Source organism: Pseudogymnoascus verrucosus, assembly GCF_001662655.1.
Source record: "Pseudogymnoascus verrucosus strain UAMH 10579 unplaced genomic scaffold scaffold_3, whole genome shotgun sequence".
Classification (NCBI taxonomy): Eukaryota; Fungi; Ascomycota; class Leotiomycetes; order Thelebolales; family Thelebolaceae; genus Pseudogymnoascus; species Pseudogymnoascus verrucosus.
Genome location: NW_017263654.1, coordinates 144,337 through 156,955, shown reverse-complemented (window position 1 = coordinate 156,955; position 12,619 = coordinate 144,337). Strand labels below are relative to the sequence as shown.

General features: G+C 48.8%; 8 protein-coding genes across 8 annotated transcripts; 3 read left to right on the top strand and 5 right to left on the bottom strand.

The window, feature by feature from the left end:
• The first annotated feature begins 164 nt into the window (after window positions 1-164).
• Window positions 165-1,371, top strand: VE01_01061 (uncharacterized protein). The gene is made up of 2 exons (XM_018270589.2): window positions 165-703; window positions 784-1,371. Exons 1-2 carry the CDS (start codon window positions 434-436, stop codon window positions 1,075-1,077), a joined length of 564 nt encoding a protein of 187 aa, XP_018134270.1. The 5' UTR covers window positions 165-433; the 3' UTR covers window positions 1,078-1,371.
• A 470-nt stretch (window positions 1,372-1,841) lies between these two features.
• Window positions 1,842-3,932, top strand: VE01_01060 (uncharacterized protein; the record flags this gene model as incomplete). Its single annotated transcript, XM_018270588.1, has 3 exons — window positions 1,842-1,974; window positions 3,443-3,857; window positions 3,905-3,932. The coding sequence occupies 3 exons, from the start codon at window positions 1,842-1,844 to the stop codon at window positions 3,930-3,932; spliced, it is 576 nt and encodes a 191-aa protein (XP_018134269.1).
• Window positions 3,933-4,089: 157 nt separating this feature from the next.
• Window positions 4,090-4,728, top strand: VE01_01059 (uncharacterized protein; the record flags this gene model as incomplete). Its single annotated transcript, XM_018270587.1, has 1 exon — window positions 4,090-4,728. The coding sequence occupies one exon, from the start codon at window positions 4,090-4,092 to the stop codon at window positions 4,726-4,728; it is 639 nt and encodes a 212-aa protein (XP_018134442.1).
• VE01_01058 (uncharacterized protein) lies at window positions 4,709-5,766 on the bottom strand. The gene is made up of 2 exons (XM_018270586.2): window positions 4,885-5,766; window positions 4,709-4,798 (listed from the first exon to the last, which is right to left on the bottom strand). Exon 1 carries the CDS (start codon window positions 5,758-5,760, stop codon window positions 5,074-5,076), a length of 687 nt encoding a protein of 228 aa, XP_018134443.1. The 5' UTR covers window positions 5,761-5,766; the 3' UTR covers window positions 4,709-4,798; window positions 4,885-5,073.
• Window positions 5,767-7,081: 1,315 nt separating this feature from the next.
• Window positions 7,082-9,358, bottom strand: VE01_01057 (uncharacterized protein). The gene is made up of 3 exons (XM_018270585.2): window positions 8,726-9,358; window positions 8,405-8,676; window positions 7,082-8,356 (listed from the first exon to the last, which is right to left on the bottom strand). The coding sequence occupies exons 1-3, from the start codon at window positions 9,311-9,313 to the stop codon at window positions 7,138-7,140; spliced, it is 2,079 nt and encodes a 692-aa protein (XP_018134440.1). The 5' UTR covers window positions 9,314-9,358; the 3' UTR covers window positions 7,082-7,137.
• A 1,441-nt stretch (window positions 9,359-10,799) lies between these two features.
• VE01_01056 (uncharacterized protein) lies at window positions 10,800-11,108 on the bottom strand (the record flags this gene model as incomplete). The annotated part of the gene is made up of 1 exon (XM_018270584.1): window positions 10,800-11,108. One exon carries the CDS (start codon window positions 11,106-11,108, stop codon window positions 10,800-10,802), a length of 309 nt encoding a protein of 102 aa, XP_018134441.1.
• Window positions 11,109-11,273: 165 nt separating this feature from the next.
• On the bottom strand, window positions 11,274-11,726 carry VE01_01055 (uncharacterized protein; the record flags this gene model as incomplete). Its single annotated transcript, XM_018270583.1, has 1 exon — window positions 11,274-11,726. The coding sequence occupies one exon, from the start codon at window positions 11,724-11,726 to the stop codon at window positions 11,274-11,276; it is 453 nt and encodes a 150-aa protein (XP_018134438.1).
• Window positions 11,727-11,982: 256 nt separating this feature from the next.
• Window positions 11,983-12,589, bottom strand: VE01_01054 (uncharacterized protein; the record flags this gene model as incomplete). Its single annotated transcript, XM_018270582.1, has 5 exons — window positions 11,983-12,024; window positions 12,076-12,200; window positions 12,277-12,300; window positions 12,359-12,410; window positions 12,503-12,589. The coding sequence occupies 5 exons, from the start codon at window positions 12,587-12,589 to the stop codon at window positions 11,983-11,985; spliced, it is 330 nt and encodes a 109-aa protein (XP_018134439.1).
• Window positions 12,590-12,619: the final 30 nt, after the last annotated feature.

Sequence of the window (12,619 nt, the reverse complement as noted above, 5' to 3'; positions counted from 1 at the left end):
TGTTCCGTGAACCAACATCTAGATCAACCCTGTGCAGACAATGGATGGCACGACGTCTGTCATCCGCGGAGATAAGCTGAGCCGAGCTGAGGTAGGCTGCGGGATATATCGTGTGGTACTTCATTTATCCACGATCCCATCCCGATGACTACGAGCGAGTAAAACGAAACACCACTCCCCGGGCCAGACTAGATGGGATCGTCTACCCTGCATCCAGCTACTACACATAACCGTTTGATACATTTGCAGGGTGCTACGCTCGATCCTACATGGATGAGGAAGGCACCCACATTTTTCAAACCAATCCCCAGAATAATTCCCAAGCTGAACAGTATATTACCCTGCCATCTCCCTCCTGCCCCAACATTATCAAAAGCTTATAGCCTCACAACCTCACCATCACCACTCTTTCACCCATCCAAACTCATAGAAAATGGCAAACCTCTACCCCGCCCCCACAAACCACATCACCACTACCGACCCCACAACGGGGGAATCCACATTCCACTCCTCCTCCACCCCACCCCCCTTCATCGATCCCCTCCCCTCCTTCCGCGTCCACTACGTTTACTCCACCACCTCTAGCCCCGCCGGCGGCCCCCCCATCAAAGATGATGAAGATCTGAAAAATTATGAAGGCATTGCGGCGAAGCCAAAGGTGCATTTCCCCACTGCCGGGGGGACGGGGGGCTGTTTGATACATGTACGTTTATTCCTTCTCCCTTCCCATTCCCTTTTTTCGTGTCCACAGACATCGCGGAAAGATGAACTAACAACGAGCAGTTCTCGCCCAACCCAGAGCAAATGAAGGGCGCCATGCATACCACCAGCACGCTGGACTATATCTTCATCATCGATGGCACCATGGAGCTTGGGATGGCGAGCGGGGAGACGAGAATCCTGAAGAAGGGGGATAGTGCGGTGCAGAGGGCTACAACGCATTGGTGGCGGAATACGTCGAGGACGGAACCGGCTATAATGGCCGCGGTGAGTGTGGGGATTGAGGGAGCGGTGGAGGATGAGATGAGGATTGTGGGGGTTGTGCCGGAGGGGAACGGGAAGGAGAAGGGAGAGTAAGGGGATGCGTTGCTGAGGGGAATGGGATGTAGTGCAGGGTGGCAGAAGTCTGAGTTAATGGATGATATTTGCGTTTAGGAGTGGGTCCTTGAAATATAGCTTTCGAATCAAACGGGCTTTATTCATTAAGTATCTTCATATCGGTTCCAGAATTACAGAGCATGGCAACGAGAAGAGGGACTCTTTATCTAGATTAGTATGATGATATACCGGTGGTTTGGTGGAAATTAAAGGGCAGGTTGCGTGTTATTGTTGTCGTTGTTTTCTTGCTATAACCTTCTTACTACCATTGCCATCACACTATCGTTGCCCTCTTACTACCATCCTCTCACTATCGTCTATCCCCTCTCTCTTCCACTATAACCACCGTGCAATCCATATACACTCGTATTTCTGCCCGGATTTCAGAGTATCTGCGCTGGCAGTACGCGAGGACGGGGTTTGTTGATACTTACCCACGAAGTGGAGAGGGACAAGGAGGGTGGATGGAGATATGACATTCTTGTTGTCGGTGTACTCTTGTCGTCGGCGTCCTTCTCGCTGTTGGTATCATCTGCTGCTGTCATCATCTCACTGTCAGCCTCATCGCCGTCCTCCCATCTTCGTCCTCTCGCGACCATCCTCTTTCACAGATCCTCGTATTCCACTTTCCTTAAGTGAACGTTGCTCGTTATATTCTCGAGTTTATCCCATTCCTTATTCTGTCGTTTCGCTCGTTCTAATCCCGCCTTTAACCCCACGAACACTATCATCCCCGTACCACAATGGTTGTAACCATGCTATTTGTGACAACAGGGGTTGCAGCCGACTCTCCAACCATTGTCACTGGATCTAAAAGCTCTGAGCTCAAGGAGGTCATACCAGGGGAACCTTCAAGCAAAGCAATCTACTGCTTCTGTGGGGGTTGATACCAAAATTCTTTGCACTACGAGAAGACTTTGGAAAACTCAAACACAGTAACAAAAGCCGATAAAAAGTTGTCTCGGATTTAGAATACGCTTCTGTTGAATCCACTACTAAAGAAAATACGAATATAAGGTTCCAAGTGACTGTTTCCGCCATTTCTTGCTGTCGTTGTCCACTGTTGTCGTTGTCCACTGTTGTCGTTGTCCACTGTTGTCGTTGTCCTTCTCGTCGTTGTCAACCTTCTCATTATTATCTTCTCACCGCCGTCCTCTCACCGTCACGCTTTCTAGGTGTGGCAATGATTTATGGTCGACTTTTACTAGAGGGGGTGAAGGACGTTATTCTCGTTGTCAGAGCCCTCTCGTCGCCGTCGTCTCCGTCGTACTCCTCCCTGTCGCTGTCTTTTTATCACTCTCGTTTTCTCGTTATCGTTTCCCTCTTGTCGTTTTGTTTTGGCGAGAATTCGACAGTTACATGGCGGGATGGCACGGCGGGAAATCTCCCGCCGTGCCATCCCGCCATGGACGATTACCGCCAGGGGGACGGGGAGGAAGGCGGCCTCTAACTATAACTAGCAGTTGACAGTTCCACTATTTCATAAGCACCGCCGTGCCTAGCCACTTGCAGCCTTAATATGCCGACATTCTATACAGTACCTTGCCTACTGTGATTCTTCTCATAATCTCGTTGATTCTATCGACGTTCTAAGTGTCGGCCATATGGCTCAAACAAACCAAATAGAGCTACCTGGACCGCCCCATAACCTAGTACAGGGGAGGGCCATTGAGTCTCTACGTCCGCCAATTCCACCGCTGGTACCACCAACAGTCTGTTGGCAGAGGAATCTTTCATCGAGACCTAGGCTTCCTTCTGTGGAGACCCGGAGATGCTAGATAAAAGTTAGTATTATTCCATAACTTATGTATAGCTCATCGCAACATCCCACACTGCAGCCACACACCACGCACGTCCCTTCGCAATCCGTCCATCCTAATCCCACCAGCATGCTTTACACAAGTGCTCGCACACCAAGTGCAGCACATCAGACTATTGGTCTTGTATTACATTTCCCGAAACATCATTCTTATAATGGCTATTGCTGTTCTAGTGTTCTATGGGGAGACTCTGAGCGAAATGAGACCTGTATGTGATAGGGAGACCTAGCAAATCTTCCCAGTAACGATGACCTTTCTAGTTCCTGCAAATAATCATACCTCGGAATTCAAACTATCAACTGCTAATGAGCTATGTCTCACCTCGATATGTTCGCGAATCGCCATTAATCAAACATGCATATCCTCTTTACACCCACTCCCAGCTCCCTTTTAAATGTTTCACACGATTGTAATACGAAATCAATACTTGGATGAAACCGGTTCTTCGAATCTGCAGAGGCTATTTTGTATATTACTCGAGGTATATAAGTAATACTCCTAGTAAATACGGGATATCCTGCCAGTGCATGCTCTCAGCCGTAATCAAAGCCGTGATAATGTCGCACTCCCTGCTGAAAAGCGTCGTGTCTTTCTTGCGTATCGCAGTTTGTTTTCAGGCGATAATGCCAACCTTCGGCAGGCCAAGAAGATCCGGAAGCTAGTACAAAAACATTCAGGTTCGTTTGGAGCTCTTATCAAGGATTTTGGATCCGACAAGACCGTGGATATACTCAAGACACTCCTAGAAGTTCGTGTTTTCGAATCAGATATCCAAGCAAAGATTACGTTTCCAGATCTCTTTCAAACTACGCTATCCCGAAGTGTTCAACGGGCCGCATCCGTAAATGAGGTGGCACGTTCTGAAGCAGAGGCTCTGGAAGAACTGGTGTTAGGAGGTAGAATAAATGAGTTTGACGAAGATGCGGATGTGGAAAGAGTGTATGCTACCACTATTGAACCTACCTAGCCGTACTGATTGCCTGTAGTGCCTACGCAGACGCTATTGCTACTTAATTCAATGGTGCCCGAGTTTCCTATACAAGTGGAATCAAAAGTCCCTTCCCTGCGTCCTGCATCCATTCCGTATAACGTACAGCATCTCATTCTGATAACGACTCAACGTCTGTTGGAAGAGTGTTGCCTCGACTTTGCAGTTAAATGGGCTCCTACGATGGTCGAAAGCAAAGGATGGGACTGTGCCGAGGCGGCGGAGCTGACAATGTGGACAAAGACTTTAGTCAAGCTCAGTGATGAGCTTCCAGCCGACGCAGTTTTTAACGACTCTGGAATGCCCCTCAGTACAGTCTTCTCTTCCATAGACTCACTTCGCCATTCTGCTGTTCATCGCCTACCGACAAGTGCACAAGGTATTCAGAAAATGGTACAGTCTGCAATCCGACTTGCAATGACGCTGGGTGATAATACTCGAGCTGCAATTCTGGAACTCGTGGAAGCGGGTCTGGACCGTCGCATCAAGGATATGAAACTTAATAAGAACTTTCTGGAAAATAGGATGGATTGCCAACTTCAAATGATCCGCGAGCAGCGCAAGGAGCTGGATAGAAAAGAAAATGAAGCGGTTTCCGCAATGTTCAGAGAGGATATTGAGAATAAGGTACTTACAGGTTCCATCTTAGAGACATTGGTTAGAGAAGCCTTTAGTTTGCACAACCATTGGGAATCTAGGCTTAAAATGGGGAATGGGACCCTTTTAATGCCCGATAAGAACAATGACGATTCCATAGAACATGTTAGGGAGAGCTCCAAAGGAGCGGATTTAGGTGATGAGGTGGATATTTTTGATATTTGATTTCACTTGATAATACTAGGTATACTTATCATAACGGGGCGGTTTAGGAGCTGATCTATCATGCAGCATTCTTAGATGATTATCAGCCGTCAACGTCTACTCCTCACGCTCGTCCTTTAGGGGTCATTGCAATAGAAATGATGCATGGGGGCATACCTCCTGATCCGGGACACAACCTCATCCTCAGACGCCCAGACCAGTGGTCAGGTGTTGCCAGGTCACAGCTGGGAGATCTAGGACAATCGGAAGTGACGATTTTTCGGGTTGGTTTGACGTCTCTATGCTTATGCTTGCTGTTTGATTCGAGATATTAAGTAGAACATCTTGCAAGGCCTATAGTCTACCTTAAGTTGCTTTTGATGGCCACTTCACTGTCCACGCCCACAATGTCATGTCGCCTTCTTCCTGTGGATGGTTCCCTAGCACTTCGAATACTTTGACGCGCTCGAAACCTGTCTTCCGTAGCACGCTATGGCTTGGCTTATTGTCCGCCGTCGTGATGGCCCCAAGGCACTCTTTGGCGGCGGTGACCCCTTCGCTCAGCTCAACCGTCTCCGCATCTACCACGACCTCCGTCCGCACCCTCGGAAGCACCCAGTACGCATCGAGGAAGGCATTGACGAACTCAGTTGCGTAACCTTTGCCATGGGCCTCCTTGCGGAACATGTACCCGATCTCAGGCCACCCGACCTCGCCCACTGGCAAATGACAGCCCCCCGTCCCGATCAAGACGTTTGTCTTGCCGTCGCAGATAGCAAAGTTATACATGTCATTACCTGGGGAACCCATCATCTTGTCCAGAATTTCCTGCGACTCTGTGCGGTTTATGTCTGGCACACCCTTCTTGGTGTATTTCATCACCTCAGGCTGCAGGCGGAGCTCGTAGAGGGCGTCAATGTCGCTTGCCTGGAACGGCCGAATGATCAGCCGCTGCGTCTTGATGGGATTGCGATCTGATATCAAAGGGTATGGTTGGACTGGCAGCGTGGTCTGCACAGTTATGGAGTTCTTTTGTGTTACTGGAAGCGCCATCTCTAGTGTTGTAGATGATCAAGCACGCACGTCCACAGAAAGGTGGGATATTTCAATCCATCACGCTAGTGGACCAAAGGCGCTAAGCCATGAATGCCACCCCTGCACCGCACCCAAACAGACTGGGACGTATCGGATGCTCTTCTGTAAATTATTTTCCAACCAACTATACTTACATCACGAAATGAGGCGCAGGCCATCTAAAAAATCTCCTTCTTTCCCTCCCACTCTAAGTGAAGGTGGTATATCACACCCTCATTTTGGTCTTTCCGCGAGCCATGCGACGCATTACTCGACATGCGCGTGCAGTCGACCTGTAGATAGCTCGGCGTTGGATTTGCGGATCGTCTTAGTCATGGATCTGTCTGCTGTCTCTGGGGAGCTTAGGAGTAACGCGAACAAAACATTTCGTGCTTTCATCGATGGCCTTTTTGGAATACCGCACAACTTTGGGGCATATGGGATGGTGATCATGATCGCAATCGAAGTAGGTATAGCTAGGCACATGTCATATCTTACAGATCTCGTCAGCGGGTATAACAGCTGCGAGGTGAGAACGCGTCGGATACTCCTCATCTAGCAGATACAGAATAAAGGTAATTGCCTCTCTTTCACCTGATAAAACTCAATGTACTGATTCGGACGACAGGCTAGGAAGATGCGGTGAGACGGTGGATAGTAAAGCCGTGGATGGATAAAATCTTAACATAGGACACGGGCATAGTAAGAACCACTGTTGACTTCATTAGCCAATTAGCTAACGGTCTTATTGATCCTTAAGGTTTCTCTTTATATTTCAGAGTCTGGAAAGCAAGACGAGGAGCTTGGTACCCACTAGAAGATTAAGGTGACTTCTACTCTGCCGGATACAGAAGGCTTGCCCCAGAAGGAGATAGGCGGCCGACGGGGAGATATCATAGTCTCACGTAAGTTCCACCCCCCCGGATTCTCATTTTGCTGATCGACAAGTGTGCGGGGACAACGCCATCGCCGACCGAGCTAGGACGCAGGTACAAACCCACATGGATAAAGGAGTGCGACTGGTACAGCTAGACTTCCAGCCTTCGTCGTTTAAATCTGCCGCTAAGGATACGCGGGGAATGGAGTTTAGCTGTAGAGGATGATATCCAAGAGTGGGGATGAACGTGATTCCGCGCGTCACGGGCCGTGTCAGCTGAAATGATATTCATTGTAATATTCTCTTAGATGTCTTTCGATTCCCAAACGCTTCCGATAATCACCCCTTGCAAGGCCATGCGTGTATCGTACTGGTGATAACGTAGCGTCACAAGTAGTTACTGGGCAAGGTGGGTTAAATGGTGCCTATTATGCCATTGCGAACGTCACTTAAAATATATGTAGTACTAAGTACTGTATTTACATCTTCATCCATCTCGCCATCCACTCCTTAGTGATGTCCTTAGCCTCATCCACTAATCCCATATCAAGCAACAATTGCGTGGTGCCTCTAACTGCCGACTCGAGGGCACTCCAAATCCAAGCATGCGTGTAACTAGTATGTTCACCGACAAAGACGGTCTTCATCTCAGTCCTGAAGTAGGCCGGCAAATATAGGGCCTGCTGCCCGGCCTCTGGTGAGCACCAGGCGCCAGACTGAAACTCGTCATTCTCCCAGCAATGTCTGTCATATTTCCCAGTCCATTGTTCGCGCGCAATATCGCCATGAACCTCGATCATAGCGCGTTGAATTAGCGCTACGTGGTCCTTTTCTTTCATTGAACCCGTTGTGCGCGCAAGTGTGCCGCTGACATAGGAGGCAAGCATAACGCCAGGCCCGGTAGAGTTGAGTTTGTACGAGGGGTAGCAGATACTGCCAACACCAGGGATGTCAGTGCTTCCACAACCACCCAGGATAGGCTTATCGAGGTGTTCCCAGAAGCGTGTCTTATAGTGAAGAGCAATCTTGCACGATTGCTCATAGTTAAGAGTATTGATTGCGCGGCTAAGAAGTGAAGAGTATTGGGGGAGACGCCACAGTCGGACCTTTGAGAAAGGAACAGCTGTGATAACGTAGTCAAAGTCTATGGACTCTGGAGTAGTTCTAAAGGGGCTTCCAGGACGGTATTTGACGGATATTTTGTCTGTGGCGCTGTTGTAAGACAGTTCCTGGACGGCGGTTTGGAACATAGTTTTCTCCATAACAAGAGGTTCGAAAGCACGTGGGAGACGGCTAAGACCTTGGTCGATAGTGCGCCAGTTGGTAGCGCCGAAGTAGCCAGTATCGTAATACCAGGAGTCATAATTGTCTCCGAGTGAGGAAACTTGATCTGCTATGTTGGGATCGATCCCTAGTTTATAGCGGAGATAGCCAGCCTCGGAGAAATCGAGGATCCCGTGCTCTACCGCCGCTTTGTGCGCTTCAAAAACGTTCTTAGCCAGGGCCTTTAAAGCAGATTCGTCAACACCCATCCAGGCATCATATGCCGCCGCAGCTTCTTTCACGGCAGTGGCATTCGTATAATTCGGTGTTGCCGCTAACGAAGGGTTGGCTTTAATATCAGCTGATGTAGGTACACGGCCATCTGGGAGTCGCCTTGGCGTGGTTGCGGGAGTATTGGGATTGCTTTGGATCCACCTAGGAAATTTAGTTCAGTGTATAGTAATAATTATTGACCCGACGTACTTAATGAAATTAACTTTGTAATCTGGTCGCTTCTTATTCATCTTATTTAAAGCATCGGCAAGCTGAAAGACCATTTTATGGTCATTAATTTGAATAGTCTCATTAGTATCGGGGTAGAAGGTTTCAACGGGAAATCTCATAGGTCCCATTTCCTGATATTGATACTGATCCGATCTCGTACCATTGAGATAGGCAGTGTGAACCCTCCCACCAACTCGTGAAGAGGCCTCAATGATTTTCCAATTATGAAAGCCCGCAGAGTTTAGCAGATACTAGAATAGTCAGCTTTATTCTCAGGTAGATATGGATGGGAAACTTTACAGCACTCATCAATCCAGACATGCCACCTCCCAAGATACCAATGGACTTCGACTTAGCCTGTGCTACAAAAACCTTGCCCGGCTCCTTCGACTTGAGATACTGCACGCCATCGAACCAAGGGCCTTCGGCATCAGCGATGTCCCCAAGCACGACAGAGCGCCTAGAGCTTTTCTTCTGGACTGTGATCGGCTCTGATCTTCCAATCAGATCCGAGCCAGCATAAGCATGGAGACATCCTGAGTCAGGTAATTTCTCTGGGACAAGCCAGACGAATTTTTCTGGCCTGCTATCCCTCCACTGAGCGTTGCGTCTGGCCAAAGGATGTGATCCAACTTCCGTGCGGCCGATCAAATGATGGTGGGAATCCTTATGAACAGTAATAGGAGTATTACATGCGCCGTAATGAAGGGACAGTACTCCATCAATCGGAACATTGTAAGTAAGGTGTATGTTGCTCATGCCATTGGCTTCAATAGTGACAGGTCCTCGAAAGGTAACAGACTCATGACGGGCAACAATTGCGGAACTGGTAGCTGGTAAGAACAGAGCAGCAGCAGCTGTTAAGCCAAGGAAGACAGAAGAACTCATTGTGAGAGCTTATGACGAAGGATGAATTTCGGGTTAAAGAGATAGAAAAAACATAAGAGATTGAACGGCTCTTATAGTTTTGAACAAAGTGAGAATTCTGATTCATAATCTTGGTTTTGCCTAGTTAGTTGATCATAATCTAGATAGACCCCCAACGCACAACTTTCCTAGCTTGAAGCTATTGATCTCTAGAAACACCGAACAAGTCGGTGAAAGATATTATGCCATATCTTGGTCCCTGTCAGTTCGAATACCTCTCTCGTATTCTCATATTACTCGCCCAAGGGCTTTCCATTTCGATAAGAGCTCTCTGAGGACAAGGCAGCATACTTTTTGATTACGTTTCGTAGATATAAGAGCAAGCTCAATGCCGATAAGACTACGTTACAGCTAGGCTAAGAGGGTTTTTGATATGAGGGGTATATGTTAGCGCAAGTGGTTCTCTAGAAACCCGACTTAAGCCGATAGTTTGTACGGAGCTCTTATCAAGGATATAGAGGCGGGGTTTCGAAATGGAGAAACCAATGGTCCGTGTCGGCACTTGTACAGAGAGCTCTTATCTATTTGATATGAGCGCCAAGACCACGATATGGCTTTCCCCGCAAAATAGAGTCTTCGTGGCATGCAGTAGTGTTAAAATTACGACTTGCTTATTTACCCCTAATCGCCGCCTTCGGCCCGAAGCTCTTTGCTCGGATGTCACGTGATTGACTGAAGAAAACAGCGCGACGCGATCGGGCAATCTAAGCTCAACGTCGACATCTGTGCCAACACCACACACGCCACGCCACACGTCTCCGATCGGGCTCGCATTGCCGGCATTATCCTCTCCTCGTCGCCTTTAATTTTTTAGTGCGCCCCGATCGCGTATCGCGGATATTTCCATTTTTCGAATCACCTACTAAGTCTCAGCACCATCATGTGCGACGATCGAAACTCTCATTCCCTGCAAATATCTTATCCTTTTCCATTAATCTCCTCATCCATCCCATCCCCCCCCACGTCGCTTTAAACCGACTGCAACCCTTGCATCAAACCCTGCAATCCCCTGCTGTGGCCCCAAACCATCCTTCGGTAATCCTTTTCCGCTCAGGACAAGATTCCTGTAGTTCACTAAGTTATCGACCCCACAAAAAACAGTTGAAGAGACCAATGATGTGACCAAGGCGTCTACTTCTGGGATGCACATATACACAGAATGAGTGACAGGCGCCCTAGCTTCCCACACTGTCATCGCCGACCTCTCCCTGCCGACTCCCGTCATCAAAACCCATGACGCACTTCTCTGAGGGCACGAAGCTGCTGTCATTGATGACAATCACCGAACTCAATCTCTGACTTCCTACCTCATTCTGCCCATCATCGCTATTTTTAACAAACGCCGCCATGCCACTCCGCCTTGGAGCAACCGCTGCGGCTCGCCCACCCTCTCCGTCAGCCTCCTCCTTACTGTCATCCCCTTGATCCCTTCCAGCCCACTCCTAGCTTAGCCAGCCATCAGCGATTCCGCCTCGTTTAGACTCTTCTTGCGCATATCCTCCGGCATTTTCAGTCCTCGCTCCCACAACCCCACGAACCCCTTCAGCCCTACGCTCGCCTTGCCTGCCAACCAGTACTCTTCCTGCCCGTACCCTTCCACCCCCAGTGCTTTAAACGCCGCCAGCAGCTGCGATGTCCTAAACGCCTGCCGCTCTCTTCCATCTCCAAGCGTCCGCCGTCCTACCTGCCACACCAGACCCGCCATCGTCGACGACGGCCTACGCAGTGGCACCACGAAGTTGGGATTAGCATACATCGTCGAGAATTACATCATGCGCCGCCTGGGTCTTTGGCCCTGGTGCTCTTCGTACCCATCTCTTAAATCTGAGTCCGGGCATGGGCAACTGGCAAGGGGTACACATTCTTCTAATTTGCCATGTTGTACTGCTTGTTGCTTATGCGGATGTCAAACGAACAGAAATCATTCCGGATCAAAGAAAACATCTTCCACATCCTTATCCCTATCCTCGCGGTATTCCACACCCCTACACTGGTCACAAACATATGCACCCCCAAACTCCGGCTTACCCGGCATCCCCTCTCTAGACTCTTTCTTGGCCTTGTTATAGTCGCAACAGTATAATGAGGGATCACTTGAACGGCGGCTTCGAACCAACGTCTGCATATCCAAATCCGACTGTTCGAGGATTTCGGGCGAGCTCACACTCGGCAGAGACGTACCTGTATATGTCAACAGGGTGCGAGCTTGGGTGCCTTGCCGACTAGTGCCCCCAAATCTATGGTCGAGGCATAATCGCTTCGTGGTGTGCTGTCCTCCATCGGAAATGGTCATCTGGCGCTTTCTAGGACTGACGCTTCGACTTCTCGACAGAGATTGCGCTTTTATTTCCTCGAAGGTAACCTGTTTCGCCATTTCTTGGCCGTCGGGAAGACGAACCAGCAACGCCCTCGTGATGTGGGCGTTGAGAAATGATGATAGGAAACGGAAGATTGTCCATGCAAAGCGGGCGTATAAGAATTCGGAGGAGATGCCTTTGAGATGAATATGTGTGTTGTGAAAATCGCCCATAAGACCATTTGTGTGACATATCCATCATGAATAGCTTGTTTGCGCTCTTGGCCGCGTCCAGGAAGGTTTGGTCGTCCGTTGTGGGCACAATAATTTTTCCCTAGCCTTCGGAAGGCCAGGAGTTCCAACTGAAGATGCCATCCTAGCTTTGCGTCAGAAAACTATGTCCACATATCTACAGTGCTTTGCATACCAGTGACGAGTAAGTGTTAAAGAATGATGGCGATGGTGCAACGGTGTTAAATCCTGGTATGAGGAGGATTTCAACCTCCAAATCTTGTTTAAACTTTTGCCAAGCGGCTTTGCTGACATCGCTCCCTGAGGACTGGTCAGCATTCTCGTGCCACGGAATTGTCGCTTGAATGAGGGGTCAAAAGGTCTCATCGCGACTTACCGAGAAAGTGGACTAACGGCTTTCCTTTTTCGATGATGTTAGAACGTCTGGTCCGTTTGCTGGCTTGTGTCGAGATCCGTACCTTGATATTTGAAATACGCGTTCTTGTTGACCTTTTTCCCAATAATAACGTCCTATATTGTGTAGGAGTCCTGGTGCCACATCCTTTGGATGATTGACGTGGCAGTACGACCCCCCGCAAACCTTGGGTCGAACTGAAAGGTACGCAAGAGCTAGCCATTCCGTCAAACACCGGCTCGGCCCGCAATCGCTTCTCCCCAATCGCCGTTTGTCCAACATGCACGTGACACATTGTGCGAGTTACCTAAAACTGGGATTCACG